General features: G+C 41.9%; 1 protein-coding gene across 1 annotated transcript in view; it reads right to left on the reverse strand.

Annotated features, from left to right (window-relative positions):
• Nucleotides 1-18,969, reverse strand: part of LOC308640288 (uncharacterized protein) — a gene marked incomplete at its 5' end in the record, with an annotated part of 129,767 nt that overhangs the window by 59,297 nt on the left and 51,501 nt on the right. Inside the window, one exon of the mRNA XM_081312244.1 lies at nt 4,439-4,585. Within this exon, the coding sequence (XP_081168370.1) occupies nt 4,439-4,585 (147 nt within the window). The remainder of the gene's footprint in view (nt 1-4,438; nt 4,586-18,969) is intronic.

Here is an 18,969-nt window from a genome sequence, read left to right on the forward strand (position 1 = left end):
TGAAATTAGATGCTGAAAATCAATCTTCATGTGGTCATTGCAAAAACATATGCTTTTTCCCCCTTCAATGAATTTAAAGAATATGATAATCTGTTTTTAAAAAGCTATTTGAAGGAGTAAGAAATTAGGAAAGAAGAGAGAAATGTACAATGAGGACACTCTAGTATAATGGTTCTCCATATATGGCCCCAGTACCAACAGCATGAGCATCATGTGATAACTTGTTAAAATTAAAATTCTCAGGCTCTGACCCAGACTACTGCATCAGAAACTTTGTACTAGTCCAGCAATCCTGGTAATACCCTCAAGTCTGAGAGTCACCTATGTTGTCTCCTGCTTCCCACAGATTCACAACAGCACCAGTCTGCATTTCAAACAAGCTCCAGGACCTAGGACCACACTTGGATAAGCAAAGCTGAAGTCCTCCTGGGGGAAAACGGTATGTAACCTTCATATGGTTGAGTTTCCTATGAAACCTGTCCTCAGTATCAAATGGAAAAAGTCCTTTCACAGGCTTCCTAGCCAAGATATATCATGGAGCTACTTTCCCACATAAGCTGTGTACACAGAGAATAAATGCTATCAAATACATTATTATAAAACAATAACAACTATGAATCATCAAAATTCAACTTAAGGATGTCTTGAAAAAAAGTATGAGTGGACCTACAAGCTTTCAAAACTAGGAGAAAGAAACAAAAATAATCCATATTTCATAAATTCTGTTCATGTTTTCTGAACAAATTAACCTCAAATGCATTAACTGCCCGCCATGTGCTCTCCATGAAAAAGAACCAAGAAGTTTGTTTCCCTCAAATCCTTTAAAAAAAAAAATGTACTCATGTATATGAACACTGGCCTTCCATTTGTTTTACATGAGGAGAAAGATCTCTATAGGAATCTTCTGAATAAAGAATTCTAGTTTAGACAGAAGGATTTAGAAGTTAAATGTAGTGGCACATGACTATAATCCCAGCAGCTCTGGAGGCTGAGACAAGAGGATCTCAAATTCAAAGCCAGCCTCAGCATTAGTGAGGCACTAAGCAACTCAGTGAGACCCTGTCTCTAAATAAAATATAAAATGCGGCTGAGGATGTGGCTCTGTTCCCCTGAGTTCAATTCCTGGTACTCACGCCCTCCCCCCCCCAAAAAAAAAAAAACAGGATAAAGAATTGTGTATCTTCTTTTTGCAAGTCACCCTTGAATAGTTTTTGGTGCTAAATATTAACCAATGTCCTAACATTTTTATATATTTTCTATTTCATTGCCTCTGAGATGCCATCACCTTTAAGACATTTAGAACATTCTTATTATATGTACCACTCACTAGAAAAAATGCCATGTGGTTACGACATGCCAATTTTAAAATTCCATCTATCTCAGATGTGCATCTTAAATATTAATGAAATGTCTTAATTATAAACCACAGAATTGTATGGTAAAGTATTTGTTTTCCTTCTAGCTAACTCTTATGTCTCTCAAATGGAAAACAACATAAAGGCATGCATGTTTTGTCCACTGAAAACATATCCTCTATGCTTAGAAACTGGAACATTTTCAATATCTTTGTAATTCATTATTTATTTAGTTTACTTAGGAACATGTGAATATGAAAAAAAGTAATGATTTTTTAACAGTATTTTTTAACAGTACAGACCTCTTTTACTATGGAACATTTTACTTGCTCAAAAAAATAAAAATTAATTATTTTCAACTTGGCTGACTTCTCAGGTCAAAGAGATTCAATACATCTCTAGACAATTGAAAATATATCCTCTTCCAAGAAGTCTTTACTTACATGTTTGTTTTCACAACACCTTTCAATTGTAATAAGCAACATACACCTTACAAGAATTTTTAAAAATCAAAATAAATATCCTTTTTAGAGTTAAACAAGTTGATGAAATTTTTGTTACACTGTAGCTAGTTTAAGCTGAACTTTATTTTAATTTTTCTATGTCATAGCTAGTGTTTCAAATGAAAAGATAATTTGTAATGTGTCATACCACGAAGACTGGTATATGTACATCTATCTACATTTTCAAATTTGCTGATGTGAACACCAGTGAGTAGAAAGGGTTATTTTAAAAGTGATTACAGCTGGGCATGAAGCATCTTGCTTGTATTCCCAACAATTTGGGAGGCTGAAACAGGAGGATCCCAAGTTTTAGACTGCTTCAACAGCTTCAGAAGATTTCATTTCAAGAAGGGAAAAATGGCTATAACTCAGTGGTAGAGCACCTATGGGTTCAATCCAATCCCTGTAAGTAACCCAGCCCCTAAGTGATGTCATGAATGTATATTCTACTCAACTAAGACCTGCTATAGTACACACTGTTGTCACTTTCCAACTCTTTTCTCACATCAAACTGCTAAAATGATTCTAGTGTTTAGTTGTCAACATTTCTAATGTGAATTCCCATCAACAACAGACAAAATTTTATGACAGAAAATAACCTTCTCTCCCAAGATTCTAGAATAATTGACAAAAGTGTCACTAACCAAGACCATGTCTTTCTTATATATCAGGCACTTCAGAAAAAAAACAATTTTCCCAGAAAAAAAGTTGTTTGTCACCCCTTTCTTGTTAAAATTAAGTAGATAATGGATATGCTCTTAATAGTATTCTCAAAGAGGCAAAAATATCCTTTAAAAAAATTTAGTTATCAAAGAGTTCGTGGGACACCCTGGGGCATTTAGTGTTTGGGGGCCAGGATCTAGGATTCACACAATGCTTGGGTGGGATGGATCTGTATCATCAAGATTCATCCTGGTCACAAGAATTTTGATCTTAAAATGGTTTAATCAAGCCCACTTTAAATGAGCATTTCTTTAAGACATAATATTTAAAGCTGTTATAGGAAACCCCACAGCTTGCTTCTAATTATGTAAGACAAAGTAGTAAGGGATGCTTCAGCAGAATAAGGAAACTCTGAAAATTAGTGCTCATTTCTTCACACTACACATTAACTCAACATAAATTTAAAATTGTAACGAGTATACATAGACTAGTATATATGCTAACAGTATGAGATAGCAGATAAATCTCACCTTGATGAATCCAAAAGTTTCAGTCTTGTTAATAGTTTACTGTTATTACTAGCAAGAGAAGGAACTCGTTCTGTTCCTTCAAGTAGCAGTACCTCAAAGCACAAGACACAAAGGATGTGCTGTGATATAGTGGGAAAAGGAATCCAAGGAAGGGCCATAGTATGACAGCCTGTAATTGACCTTGACATGTCATCCCTACTTCAATCTAGCCTTTCCTTTTTATTAGCTTAAATAAGGTTATCCCAACACTAAGTGTTTTCTCCCTAGTTTCCATCTCCATTTCCCTCTTTGATTTCCTTGTTTGAGCTAGAGCCTAATACTTTTTTTTTAACTAACTCAAACTTCTTCATTAGCAGCAGGTGCAAGCACTCGAAAGCATGCGGTCTTCCACCACAGCTGAAAGTTCTGGTTATAAGTGAGACAGCACTGCACATCATACATTGTTATCCCTTTATTTCTCTTTTACATGTAAGTGAAAGTATCATACCCACTTTCACTTATGTGTGTAGGTAGGTTCTCTTATTTAGGAACCTCACTGCTCAGTTGTGAAGTGGGCTCTACAAAGGCTCAACACCAAACACAGGGGCCTTGTTTCTGTGGTTGTCAACCAACTGTTCCAGGCTAGAATCAATGGCTTCAATGGGAATCAAACTTTCTTTTGCCTGAGGCAGGCCTTGGGCTAGTGACCGCACCCCTAGTGTATAAAGGTCACTCTATGCCCACCTCTTCTCTCTCACACAGGACCAAATGACAATTTATGAGTGGAAGACCTTCCAGGAATTGGAAAAAAAGGCTTGAAAAAAAAAAGCCTTTCCCAATGAACTCACATACCATGCTGCATCCAGTTTCAGAGTGGGTCTGACACACTCTCTGCAGCCCCACCAGGACCCCAGAAAACCAGCTGCAAGAACTGCTGGGAGAAGGACTGGAGGCAAGGAAGGGGCACAGGCCTGTGCAGGTATTGGAAGCCCCATCCCACCACATCCCAGCAGTGCAACTTTCCGCAAGGCGCTGCACCTCTCTGTGCAGCCCTAGCTTGGAAGTGCACACGTTAAGTGCCTGGCATACAGCAAAGTGAACCAGCCATGACCAGCAGTGCCAACCCAGCCACCCTGGGAGACTGAGGCGGGTCTTGGGTCCCAGCGAGCGCGAGGTCTGACTGGCCAGGGGGAACCGGCCCAAGGCCCAGCCGCCCCACCCTGCACGGGTCGGGATGGCGCGGACCAGGCGGCGCCGCTTCTGCCGCAAGCCCTGCAGGACTGCCTCCGAAAAACTGGCCATCCACCCGCCCCGCTCCCCTCGCCAGGGACTGGGTCTCTGCTGTCTGCTGCTTTCACTCCCTTCAGGCGCCAATGGCCGCCACCGCCGTCCACAGCCCACCGCTCACCTTTCACGCTGCCTCCTCCACCGCAGCTATGGCCACGCAGTGAGATCTCGCGAGACTTTGGTCCTCCCCTCACTACTCCGCCCTCACCACTGCGCAAACCCAGCCTGGAACTAGCTTGGCCCCTCCTCTTTACACCGCCCACCGCGCCTGAGGGTCGGTACTAGCCATTTTTGCGAACTTCTCTCCATATCCCCGCCCCTGAATCCACTCCACCCACCACCTGACCCCAAAGGATTAAAACCCAGGTGCTAGGCAACCTAGCACCTGGGTCTCATTTGGCCCACTTGGTGTTTTTGCGCATGCGCCTGCCCAGGCCCTGGACCTCACAGCCTCAGCCCTGATGGTAAAAATAGTAATCATTGCAGCTGAGAACTTTAATGACACCCCTTGGATCCTCACAACTGCCCTAAGAGGGTGTTACCATCCTCCCTATTTCACAGAGGAAAAATTGGTGTGGCAAGATTAAGCAATGGGCTCCAAGTCACACAGCTAGGAAGTGACAAGAGCCCACATTGGAATCCAGGCTCCTCTGGTTCCCAACCCAGTGCCCTCCATGACAACCTCCAGGCCCTGTCCCTGCTTGCACCAAGGGCACTGACTTTTAGCCCCAGTCTTCACTCCCCACCCCATCCCTGGCCCCAATGTTCATCAAGGTAAAAATGAGACACACCTAGGAGGTCATCTGCTACAATACCCCTGGTCTCCATATAATTGTTATCAATAAAATGTTTCAGCTTCATTGCATGAATTTCCTAAGGCCTCCCTGTGACATTTCTTGGGCAGGACCCAGAATGTATTGAATTCTGTAGTCTCCTTGGTTGACATTTTGCTGAAACAATGTGCAATGGAATGACATACAGGACATAGAATATACATGATGTTAGGGAAAAGACACATGACACTTTTTCCCAGGGGATATCGTAATAATTGTTTCTAAAGAAGAGGAGCTAACATTTGTTGAAGGCATATATTCTTCCAGTCCTGGAGATGAAGAAACTAGCATAAGTGTTCATAGTCAGAATTTGAACCTGAGTCTGAGTTTGATCCTGTTCCACAAGACAGCATTGTCTACTTCTGGGTCAGGTTCTGAAAAATCATGAGCCTTTAAGGTTCAGTTTACCCCGTTGTTGGAGTTTTCCTGGGCTACTGTAGGTTACATGATAGTTATGTCTGTTAGAAAATGCAGGTCCACTCACCCTCCAAGATTGTCCACTCTCCAGGAAATAATTCTGCTATATGAGCCAGAGAATATGATTCCCCTTCTTCATATCAACCCAACCCAATCCACCAGCTGAAGGAGTGGGTAAGGAGGCAAATTCACATCAAAAGGATGGCTACAAGGTGCCTAGCACAGCTCCAAGTGCTGTCCACTCACTAACTAATTTAGTCTGATAATTCTGTTTCAGTTAGGATAAGCAGCACTGGGCTGACAGTAGCAGGAGTTGAACCAAGGATAGGTTCCTGGCACCTGGCTCTCCAGGGAAGCAAGGGAGAAGTGGTCATTAGTTCATGTAGCCAAGCCTGCATGTGGTTTGGGGCATTTTCCTTTGAAGCTTAGCCTCATGTTCTTTTCTCCAGCCCTGGAAAATCCATTCATCAACTCTGTGACCACAGACCAGGTACCCAAGCTGTCAGTTTAACATGGAGACTATTATCTGTCACTATGCTTTTTAGTTATGTAAAACAAACCTTAGAAAACCTCTAAAGATGTGGCCCAGGGTCAAAATAGTTAGCATATGGCTGAATTGGATTCCAGATCCAGGCTTTTATCTATCTACAGCCCAAGGCCTTGGCTGATTCATTTAAGGCCCCCGCTTCTCTTCCAGATTTCTCTCTTGTTTCTCCCTTTACCTTGAACCATGTATTCTGACTGCATTAAACTGCCTGTCACTGCAGGCCCATACCATGTTGCAGTGCTTTGGCTTCTGCTGTTGTGTCTGTCTGGCGTGCCTTCCCTCAATCCTCACCACCTTGTTTCTGAACCCCAGCCAGGTCATTGGATACTTGGTTGGGTGGACCCATCCCTGATACTATGAATGCCCCCAACAGCACATTCCTTTACTGGCTGAGCACCTCCATCATTAGATTACATTGGGTCTCAGTTTCCTTTCTCTGAGTCATGTAACTAGCATTGGGGACACTGTGCTAAAGCACCAGCCATGACCCCATGAATGCTTAACTCAGCTAAATCACATTCCTACAACCCACAAGTCAGATCCTTCCAACAAGACCACACAGTGAAATATTTATGAAAGGCCTTTGTTTTCTGGTAATTTTGTGACCACTGTATAATTATCCACCTTGGTGAATCTCAGTTGTGAGAAGCAAAATGAACTAATGGGAGTAACTGCCTTATGGTTGTGATAATTTATTAAGATGTAAACTTATGTGCCTTGCCTGGTTTATAAGGGAGACATGAACTAAATCCCAACCACCTTGGTTGTTATGAGTATCTTCTTTTTACAAAACTGCTATTATCCCTATTCAGCATAGTCGCATAGATGTCATCATTAATATTATCACTCATACTTCCCACCAAGTCTAAGTGACTGTGCTAACCATTCGTTCCTAGAATGCATAGTATTCTCAGAATCCTCAAAATGAGTTCTTCACAGTCTTGTAATGATTCGGTGTCCCAACCATAAATTATCTCCCTGCTACCTCCAGGAACCTGTCCAGTGCATCCTAAGGAAGTCTGTGGCTGCCAGACAGTTCCATTCAGGCTTTTTGGATATGGCTAAGAAAACATAGGTCCTCTTTAGCCTCCCACTGTCACTGACATTCTTCTCACTATGGGTGTTTCCAATTCATTTATGGTTAGACCAGTCCACTGTGGAGGTGGCCCCCATCTCTCCCTATGGTAGGATCAGGATGGCAGACAAACCTGCCTGTGGGATTCTGGAATCATTGATAACTCTAAAAGGAATAATACCTGCACAAAACTTATTTTCTTTCTTACTAGAAGTAACTCAAATAATGGGGATTTTAGTTGGGAATAATAATGCCCTCAGAGTGATCTTATATTGTCCCCCTTCCTTCCTCATCTTTCACATATCTGAAGCACAGTAGGCAAAATTGAGGTTTTGGTGAGCATTTCCAGTTGAGATTGCGTGTTAAATGAGTCTGAGCTATTATAAAAGGACAGGAGAACAGATCATTTTCCCACACCCCAAATGTCATCAGAACAAGCAACCTTTGAGGAAAACCAAAGCTCAAGCTACAAAATAAAGAAAAATGGAATCTTGGCTTTTCTGATTGAAAATATTCTGAAGACCCTAGCTTTGAGGGGTGTTTGCTGAGACCCCAAACTGAGATGAATACCCAGAGGGTCTGTGGAAGATAAAATAGATCCCTGTTTGTAGGAAGAAATGTATACAGCAGGTATGTTGGCATTCTTGGAAAGAAATCAATGCAGAGATAAAGAGGTGGGCCAAGAGGCAAGTTGCTTCCAGGGAGGCCAATGACCAAAGTGAGAGGGCCTCAGAATGGGAATTTTCCCCAGAGAGATGGAGTGAGAAATAGCCTTTTTTTTCAGAACCATGTTGATGCACAACTGCTTAAATAAATGTTCATTCCCATCTCATCTGACTCATTTGGCTAGAAAAATGAGCTTATATTCCATAGCCTTGGCTGAACTTCGTGCACCCCACTACTGATAAAGCATAAAGGGTGTGATTAGTGCTTTTTGCATGAAGAAGGACCATGAAATCAGCTGGATTCTCATTTATGTAGCTTCTGACAGCAATATATAGCAACCTATCTTGTATTCTTGTGACAGCCATTTCTAGGGGAGAAAAAAGATGGGGAGGTATGATCGAGGAACATTTTTCACAATTTAGCAATACATAAGCAACAGCCTTTCATTTAAAAAAGAAAAAAAATGAATTTCACAGTTACAAGTAAGGAAAGAGAAAATTAGCTGGGTTCAGTAGTGCAGGTCTGTTATTCCAACTACTCAGGAAGTTGAGGTAGCAGGATCGAAAGTTTGAGACCAATCTCCACAATGTAGTGAGACCCTGTCCCAAAATAATATAAAAAAGGCTGGAGAGGTTGGAGAGGTATCCCAGTGGTAGAATATCCCTGGGTTCAATCCCAAGTACCAAAATTTAAAAAAAGGAAAGAAAAAAAGATGGTATTAGGATGAACACTGTGGTGATGAATTGAAATTAGTAGTATCATTATAAACTAAAGCTTTTTAATGAAAGGAAAAAGAAAATTTAAAAACAGAGATGCATGTGTATGCATGCATTTATAGACATAACATAGTTCCAAATTCTGAAGACTAGGAGGGCTTAGAACTCTCACTCCATAGAAATGAGCAGGAAATATCTCCACCCAGATCTGGCTTCTTCTGAATACTATTCTCCAATAATAGAGACCAGGGCTCTTCAAGATATGGTTGCTCCCAGAACTGGAGCAGGGAAAATGCAAAATAATCTTGAAACCTTGTAGTGGCATAAAATAGAGATACTTAATAAAGAATAGGGGCTATTTAAAAAATGGTACATTATTATTACATATATCAGGAGGATTCCTTGTGACATATTTGTAATGCATGCAGCATAACTTGGATGATTTGATAGGAACTTACTGAAAGCTTACAGGAACCAATCTGAAAGAGTTCCCCAAAGCCAAAGTTGGAACAGTTTGAGCAAATAAATAATGATAGTATTGGACTGTAAGTCATAGAATTAAATAGATAACCATAAACCCATATGGATAGAAAAAGAAATAAAAAGAAGAAAGAAAAGAATAGAGAAAGAGAGAGTTGTTTCCTTAAAGACAATTACAGTTTATAAATAAAGAAAGGATGAGTGAAATAAAAATAAAATAACATTTAGGAAACCATAATAATAATTGTTATGGGTAAGATCTATGAATGGATGCCAAAAATATAAGTGAGCAAAAACAATTTTTTCCTCTAGTACTGGGAATTTAATCTAAAGCCTCATGCATGACAAGCCAGTGTTCTACCACTGAGCCACATCCCCTAAGTAAGTAAAAATTGAGGGAGAAATAAGATATTTTCAAGGTATCTTTCCCAAGATATTTATTAATCAGAAAGGGAGAAATAGTAAGTTTATAATAAGAAATCCAAGAAGCATCACATGATTGAAATTAATATAACTCTTAACCAGTCATGTTGATGTATCCCCCTTCCCACCAAATAATCCCATAGGGCATCTCCCTACAAAACCCATAACCTGGCCAAGTCATAAGTAAACACCAAACACAAGAGGAGAGACCTTGTGCAAAACATCTGACCAGCATCTTTTAAAAGGATAATGGTCATAAAAGACTAGGAGAGACTGATGCATTGTCACAGACTTGAAGAGACTAAGGAGTCATTATGACTAAATGCAACACAAGAACACAGACCGAAACAAGACCTTAAAGGAAAATTGGTGAAATTCAAATGAAGTCTACAGATTAGCTGATAGTTTTGTACCCAGGTTTTTGTCTTTGTTTTGATCATTATACTATAGTTATTTATTTATGTATTTATATTGGGGATTGAAGCCAGGGGTGGTTGGCCACTAAGAGACATCCCTATCCCTTTTTATTTTATTTATTTATTTTTTATTTTGAGACAAGGTCTTGCTAAGTTGCTTAGGGCCTTGCTTACATGCTGAGGCTAGCCTCAAGCTTGCAATCCACCTGCCTCAGCCCCCTGAGTTTCTGGGATTACAGGAATGCACCCTTGTGCCCAGCCTAGTTAATCTTTTTAAGAGTCACTATTAGAGGAAACTGGGTGAAGGGACTGCAGGAATATTCTGTGATTTTGTAGAGGGGAAAAAACTTTAAACAACACCAATACAAAACCCTTGGTTAATAATGATAGAATCGAGAGGTGAGCTCCATGCCAGCATTTTAGGTTAGGTCTGTGTGAGGGCATGTGACATACTTCACATCAGTGGGCAAATAAATCTCTCCTGCTCTTTTTCCCTGGCAAAACCTGTTGTGAGGCAGGAGACCAAATCAGAGGGTGTTTCTCGCATAGCTAGATCATCAGAAGAGAGAGGTGCAAAGAGAAGTCCAGAGCAGACTTTGAAATGAGGGAGTTGAAAAGACACAAATTGTTCTGATAAAGGAAAAAGTGGAGGAGAATATTGGGGAAGGGCAGGGAATATAAAAGGTGGAAATGGACAGAAGTTCAGGGAGCTTTGAAGGAAGATTCCTAACATTCATGTATAAGTTGTTTGCATTAAAGACTCCTTCCATATCCCCAGACCTTTGTAAAGTCTGCTGCACAAACAAGCTTGGTGTCTGTGTCCATGGGTCTCTGTGTGTCTATGAATTTGTATGTGTGTGCGTATGGCTAGCTATGTCAGTGTCTATAAGTATGTATGTCTATATTTTTATGTTATTTTTAGTTCTGTGAGGCAGTCCATATCTGTGTGTGTACATTTGTATGTCTTTATTTCTATGTGTTTGAGTCCATCCATAAGAGTGCATCTGTGTGTGTATATTTTTGAGCCTGTATGCCTTCTTTGTGTGTGTATGTGTGTGTATTGAAAATCCCAGCAAAAGACTAATTTCTTGTGACAATGAATTTACATACAAAATCACAGGACTCGGAGGACCAACAAGACATCAGCCAAGATAGGAGGAAATTGAGGCCTAGATATCATAAGAATGTAAGGTCCTAGGAATTCAATGACATTTCTGCACAGGCATTGGAATTTCCCCCAGGCACTTGGAATGCTGGTGGGGGTAGAGTTTCAAGTCAGTAATAGCTAAAGACGTCAGAGGGCAGGATGACCCTACTCCAAGTCAGCTTACTCTGTAATATCTCCATTTTGTAGGTGGGGAAACTGAGTCTCACAACAGCACTTTGATGAGACTGAAGAGAAACAGCCAGCTGCTGAGCCAGAAGAGGCCTCTGGGTGAATTGGACACAGTGAACTGCCGTGAGGAAAATCAGCATCCTATCTGTTTGCTTTCAGTCTTTCTGATGATAAAGTCTCTTGGGCATAGTCCATCTGCAACACCTCTCTCTTACTGCTAGTGTCTCTTTATTATCAGTCAACACATGCTAGGAGCATCACAATCTCAGGATACAACCAAACATATTCTCCCATGGATGTGCATAATGACAGCTCTGCAGATATGTGATGTCACAATCATAGCACACCCTGCCCCACCTCCCACCCCCCAAAAAAAGAACAAGTCTGGTTGGATTCTTAGGTAACTTGGCTGTCTTATCTACATAAACTTAATGACAGGATAGATCCTTTTTTTCTATTTATGAGACATTTTAATTTTGTTAATAATTTTGGGAATAAAATATGAATCGTTCAATTCATTAAAAACCATTTAACATCTGAAGGCCCCCTGAGCTCCTAAAAAACTTAAAAAAAAATTTTACTTATTTTTTAGTTGTAGATGGACACAATACCTTTTTTAAAATTTAATTTTTATGTGGTGCTTAGGATTGAACTCAGTATCTCAAACATGCTTGGCAAGTGCTCTACCAGTTCTCCAAAATAATTTTGAGATTTGTGCCATGAGAAGTAAATTTAAGAGAGTTTCTGTTTGTTTAATTTTTATTTTGGAAATATTCAAGGCTATGAGAGAGTTACAAGAACAGCATAATAGTCTTTTATACACTAGATTTGGCAGCTTATATTTCTGCCCAATTTACCTTGTAAGCTCTTGTGTGTGCATGCCTCTTTTTCTGTACGTATTTATATGTGTATAGGTATGTGTTTATGCACATGCATATAACACACACACAATTTTTTTTAAAGCATTGAGATTCCAATGTTAGGATCTTTAGTTCTAAATATTTGAAGTATTTCCTAAGACCAGGGACATTCCTTTGTATATCCACAATATGGTTACCAAATTCAGTAATGTAATATGGACACCATGATATTATTCAACATAGAATCTATAGTCAAAGTTTTCTGGTTGTCCCAATGAAGTCGTTTTCAATAATTTTATTTTTTTTCTGATGCACAACCATTTTGGAATCAGATTATACATATTTTTTCATTTATGATTTATGAACCTTCTCTTTGAGGTTCATTTTAACTTTCTTCTTGGCATCTCAGTATTTGTACCCAACCAGACATGTTCCTCAGTTCTTTATGGACCTCAAGTGTTGCTAGATGATTGAATAAATGATCAGTTAGTTATCAAAGCAAAAAGGGAAGTGTTTTCAGGAAGGAAGTCTTAAGAGAATGCTCATTATTAGATTTCTATTTTTACTTATGTGTTTAGCCATGGACTCTTATGGTTTTTGCAGTGATCTACAAATGTGGTCCACAAACCAGCAGATTTCAGAAACTTTTCACATTGACAACTATTTTCAAATAGTTGCATTCTGATTGAGGCACATTTTACCAAGGGTAAATATTAAGATGTTTTTAAAGTGCTCATGAATTTTCCTGGCTAGAATATTGCAGAGAAGAAGAAGACTTCATAACACTGGCCAGTAAATGGAGATTATCATGCTAATGTAAAATAAGACAATCCTCAAAACCCAAAGGTCACATTTTTTCCCTGACATGTGTTATGTACATCACAAGGAAGGGGCACAAAGAGAATTCAGTAGATTAGACAAAGGCCAGGGACAGGTAGGGAGAGGAGGTAAGAACAGGAAAGACAGTAGCATGAATCACCATATTGTTCTTATTTAAATATATAAAAATACCTAAGTGAATCTGCCCATCTTGCCCACCCAAACTAATGGGGTCCTAATGAGAATAAGGTATACTTTAGGTTTGGATAATTTTACCACAATGGACTCTATTGTAATATATATCTAAGAAGATCCAATAAAACAAAAAAAGATAAAATGTACTGATAAGGTCCAAGGGACCAAGTTGATAGCATCATAGCAAGGTGAGGAAATGTGTTTAGGTACATTCCAGAATTTTCTAAACCGCTCCCACATTGGATGCTTCTAAAAGTGTTGGAGCCTGTGGGATGGTGGAGGTTCAGTGTGCTCCATAGAGAAGAAAGGACTCCCCATACCCCCGCATTCATCTGCAGGTGCAAGGGTCAGGGGGGGGGGGGCGGCAGGTAATCTCGAGGCCTCCTAGGTTAACTAAGGCAGAGAATAGCAGGGTGCATTTGAGTCTATGGATTTATTTACCAAATTAGGAAAACCTAGAATTGTCTTTCCTGGACTCCCAATCAAAGGCAAATTGTTTTTCCTTAAAGAGAGAGACCCTTGAGCCCATCTTAACGGGAAGTCTTCTCTGTATTATTTGACTTTTTACACCACTGAATTGGGGGGACAAGATCAGAGCCCTCCTTGGAAAAACATTGACATTGTTTGCATCAAGACAAGCAGGTAGGGTCTGTATTTTTTGTTGTTTCTTTTTTCTTGTCAAGTGCTGAGTATTCAGCTCATACTAAGGATGCACACCTGGGAAGGGGGTCTCTGGGTTTTGGAGGAGGCAGGATCCCATTGCCTGGGATCCAGGGGACTGGCAGGAACTAGGGAGAGCACCAGGCTGTTATCCTGTGGCCACCGCAGGTATTTCTCTCAAAAAGAAAGAAAGAAAAAAAAGTGGCACACGCCTATAATTCCAGAAGCTGGGGAGGCTGAGGCAAGAGGATGGCAAATTCAAAGCCAGCCACAGCAAAAGCAAGTTCTAAGCAACTCAGTAGGACCCTGTTTCTAAATAAAATTCAAACTAGGGCTGGGGAAAGAGCTCAGAGGTCAAGTCCTCTGATTTAATTCCCCAGTGGGCCAGAGAGCGAGGGAGCCAGGGTGCAGCTGGGGTTGACCCAGGTCTGTGCACTCCTGTGTCTCTTCTGTGCTGATCTCCTTACTCTGCCTCCAGCCTCAATGTGGGCTCCAGATAGATTCAACACAGCTGGAGGAACATCAGCTCTCACACTGCCAACTGGGTGGTAAACTCCTCCAGGGCGCTTGCCAGGTACCTAGTGAGCCTCCACCAGCCCTGGCCATGATGCACTAGGCAATTCCCACTGGGTGAAAGGCCAGTTCTGCTTGTACAATTTTGCACAGATAAACAGAGGACAAGTCAGCACCCTGAATACGCTTTGGGTGGTCTTATTGTAGGAGGAGGCCCAGGTGATGAAACTTTCAAGAAATGACTTCAATTTCCTAACATCAAAACCCAACAGAACTTAGAATTCTGGTCAGCCTAACCCTAACCCAATGCCCAGACCTCAAAAGGAAAAGAAAAAGCCATACCCAAACCCTGCCATTCTTTTTTCCTCCTTGCCTGGAGCAGATATCACCCCCCTATCAGTCAAATTAAAAAAAAAAAAAGGCTCGCTGGGCTCAGACTGGGGAGAGCGGAGACTGACTCAAGCCCTGTCCACTCAGAAGCCCCCGTGCTGAGCACTATCCAATCCTGAGGCAGCCAGAGGGCAGGGGGCGGGCTTCCGATGAGATTTATTTCTCCAGCGGTCCGCGGTTCCACTCAGATTCCTGCAGTTGGACTCCAGGCTTTGCTCCCTACCCAGGATCCCGGGTGGCCCTGCCATGCAGGAGACGAAGCTCCCCAGGGCAGTCCTGGCTGCTGGGCACCAGGAGATGGTGAGTGTGCAGTGGCACCAGGTGCCTGGACAGGAAGGCTCAGGAGGGCGGCGGGGCAGGGAGTCCATCTGGCGGGAGCGGCTGTGGGGGGAACCCAAGTTGGCCTATCCTGATTCCGGGGGCTCTCTGCAACCACAGGCCTGAGCCCATTGGGGACAGTGCCCCTCTGTCTCCCTGGCCAGCCGGGTGGAGAACGCAACAGTGGCGGAGACTCCAGGCAGCCTCCTCATCCTCTGGGGCAGCCTCAGCCCCTGCTCAAGTCCTATCTATCTGGCAGGTGAGCGCGCCACCCTGGCGTCTTCTCTGACTGTGGTGATTGACAGGTGGGACCACTATAAGAATCCAATCTCCAAGCCAGGGGATGGCGCACACCTGTCATTCCCAGCGGCTGGGGGTGCGGGCTGATGCAGGAGGATTGGGAGGTCAAGGCCAGCCTCGAAAGTGGGTGAGGCACTTGGAGACTCAGGGAGACCCTGCCTAGAAATAAAATGCAAAGTAGGGCTGGGGATGGGGCTCAGTGGTGGAGTGTCCCTGAGTTCAATGCCCAGCACCCCCCTCCCCCCAAAAAAAAATCAAATTTTCAAATATCGTTTTTTTGCAGGAGGGAAGCTGCGGTGAACAGGGACCTTGCCTATTCCTAAGCTAGTTTTGTGAAGTTTATTGTTTTTTTGATGGTTGTGTTTTGGTAGTTAACAGAAGGGTGCTTTACCATTAAGCTCTCTCCCTGGTAGTTTTTAGTTTTTATTCTGCCCGCTGGTCTAGCTAAGTTCTGAGATTGGCCTTGTTAGAGTTTGATTTACAATGACTTTTCCGTTGCAATTAAGTGTATGATTTTTACAACAACATGAGTTCGTGGGTGGAGTCTGTTGATGTCCTGATTCCTGGATGACAATTGTAAGAGTACAACTTCACAATGCACGTGTTAGGTAATAACTTCTTCTTATTATTATTTTACTCTTATAATTCAAAAGTTTTTTGGTTAAGTTTACATATATTTAACTTTGTGGATGAATTTTAGGACTGGGTGCTTCCATTAAGAGTAAAGCATGCTGGATTGTTTATTAGTGCATCATAGTTATACATAGTACCACATACATATGGCACCCGTGTAAAACTTACCCATGGTATTTTATACTATTTTTAAGCTGAATGTACCATGACTAGTAATGTATTATCCTGGTCATATGAACTGATTGCAGCAAGTCCCTGCGGCGGGGGACTATTATGTGTCTTTAATGGCAAAACAGTTCCCACAAATAGTTAAGCACTAAAACATTTTGAGTTTATTAGGATTCTTTTGTTTCCTATCGTCATTGATACTATTTAATTTTATCTCTGATATGTTTTTATTTTACATTTCTTGGGTTTCTAAAGATGTTGAATTCTTTTTATTCTCATTATTAAATACACGGGTATCTCCTATACAAATTGGCAGCTCAAGTCTCCTCCCTGAATTTCTTCTGTGCTGGATTTCAGAGTGTTGGGACCCTGAGAATTACCAGTCTGTGCGCCCTTTTCCTACCCAAGCGGGCTGGGATTTGTAGGGGTCTCAGGTTTTTCTCCCCTCTGAGGTTTTCTTTCTTTTTGGGGGGCATGGGTGGTATAGTGGATTGAATGCAGAGGTCCTTTCCCACAGAGATACAGCCCTCGTACTTTTTATCATTTATCTCCTCACAGATGCTGAGATGCTATGTCTGACCTTGAACTTATACCTCAGCCTCCTGAGTGGCTGGGATTACAGGTGTGGCCCTCCTGCCTGGGTCCCCCTGAATGTTCTATATGTAAGGGAAGCAAAATGTCAGATCCACAACCCTGCCTCCCAGACGAAAGCTGTACACATGTATCAATGAATTCCTCAAATTCTAGTCCCCTGTCCCCATTTCCAGTGACAGTTTTTCCTCCCCAGTGTAATAAAATAAGAAGCAAAGGTTTTGTTTTCTGTTTATGAGCATTTCACATGAGAGAAAAGTACACCAAAAACCAATTGACATTTGAAAAAATGTGTGTTTGTGTGTGTGTATGTGTGAGCGCGCGCGCACACACACTCGCGTGCATATGTATTCTCGCTACCTCACCAAGGCCAGACACCTTGTCAGAATGTCTTTGCGCTGAGAGTCATTCCTGTGGACTGCATGTCCCAGGGGTCTCATGCCCTCTGTGATGTTCTCCTGGTCCTGTTTTGGCTCTGCCTGACATGAGGATCCCACACCTGGCACATCTGAGGTCTCTTGAGTGTCTGGTACATATCAGCCACCTGTTGACCTATTAGCAGGTGCATTTAGGGAGAGTAGTTTTTCAGGGTAGTAGGTGATGGCTCTGTGGCTGGGAGGAGTCTCCTTATCCAGAAGCCACTTCAGATGTTCCCTCATCCTGGGTCCTGTGGATCCTGGAACAGCGATGGGCATGCAGGCATTATTAACACACTGGTACAAGTTCTTTTGGAAATGCGTCCAGAGTGGTTGTTACTCTGTTAGCTTTTAATGAACTCCATGCTATTTAATATAAGCTGCACTAAGCTTATATTCTATCCCCGTGTGAGCGGGTCTTTCTCCATATCCATGTAATTGGAGGACTGGTTCCTTCACCTGTTTGATATGGAGCCTTTCCCACAGCTGCGCTGAGGCTGCAGAAACTCTCCTACTTGGCTGGGGACTGAATTCTTGATGCAGTTGGTTAGAACCGAGGTTGCCTGTGCTCACTGCAAGAAGGTGGTGTGAGCCTATTCTAGAAAGAAACAGGGAGCTGTGGTTTTAATCCTTTTTCTTCACTCCTGGGGTGGGGGGAATCATAGTCCATGGAAGTGTTGCACCCAATGTGAAGCCCCTTCTTTGTGATCCAGGGAGATTTGCACATGCTCAGTTGCCATTGCTCCCAAAGCTTGGTGTGTTAGGATGAAGTCCATGGAATGGGGAAAAATGTTGGGACTCTGAGTGCCTGGACTTACTCCTTCTAGAAAGAACTGGTCAGGCCTGGAGTTATTACCGAGGTAGGGGGGAGAGGGCTCAGGCAGAGCTGTCAGGGTGGACTGCATTTGTCCTGTCTACCCTTAGGGACTGGCTAGGGAGGAACTCGACTGTTAGCAGCCACAGTTTGAAGATTATGCTGGCAAATCCCTTCTAGGGATAAACTGGGACCCTTGATCTCACTCCCTTTCCGCCCTGATCCCATGGGATAAAGCTCATGACCCACCACAGCCATAGAAAACCAACCCTTTTCTCTCATCCTGATACTTGTGTATATCCAGCTTGCTCTTCTATGAACACCAAATTGTGTTTCCACCTACAAGTCATATAGTGTCCAATGTGCTCCATTTGTGACCCAAATCAGTCTTCATCTACTCTGGGTGACACTGGATGGGGGTATTCTGTCCCCATTGTGTAGCACATTGTTCAAGGCAGGACTAATGCCCAAGTTTCCCTCAACTTTGACTGCTCTTCGGATGGTAGATATTTTCTCAGTGGTCCAATGCATAGGTATCTCAATCCACGTATAACTTTATTTAAGAGGAACTCAAGAGAGAAGTAGGTGTTTGTTTATTGTATGCATGTGTGGAAAAAATCCAGGAGCCTCCTATTCTGGTATAATTATAAAACATAATCCTACTCAATATGTGCTTCTTTGGGTTGCTGGAGTATAATACAGTACCATGCGCACCCTGCACTCAAGCGCTACCAGTGTTCTGCGCCTCCAGTTCCCACACCTCCTTTCATGCTGGGTTATCTTGTTCATTCACATCAAATCCTCTGCTGGTGATGGCTGCATTTATCATGGCCTTTTCATTGCACTTAATCATAAAAATGGCATTTACATATATGCGGAGTCATCTATGAAATTTCTGCACTGTGCAAATTTTTTGGTCCTCATTTCTGCAATATGATAATTTTATAATATGCATTAGTGCCTGGTAATAATTGCTCCTGCTTTTGCTCTTATAGTTCACAATTCTTGGCTAATTTCATATCAATATAAATAGGAGAATTTTCAAACTGTTTGCTTTGGTCCCTTC

The sequence above is a fragment of the Spermophilus citellus genome (assembly GCF_964194105.1).
Source record: "Spermophilus citellus genome assembly, contig: SCAFFOLD_209, whole genome shotgun sequence".
Lineage (NCBI taxonomy): Eukaryota > Metazoa > Chordata > Mammalia > Rodentia > Sciuridae > Spermophilus > Spermophilus citellus.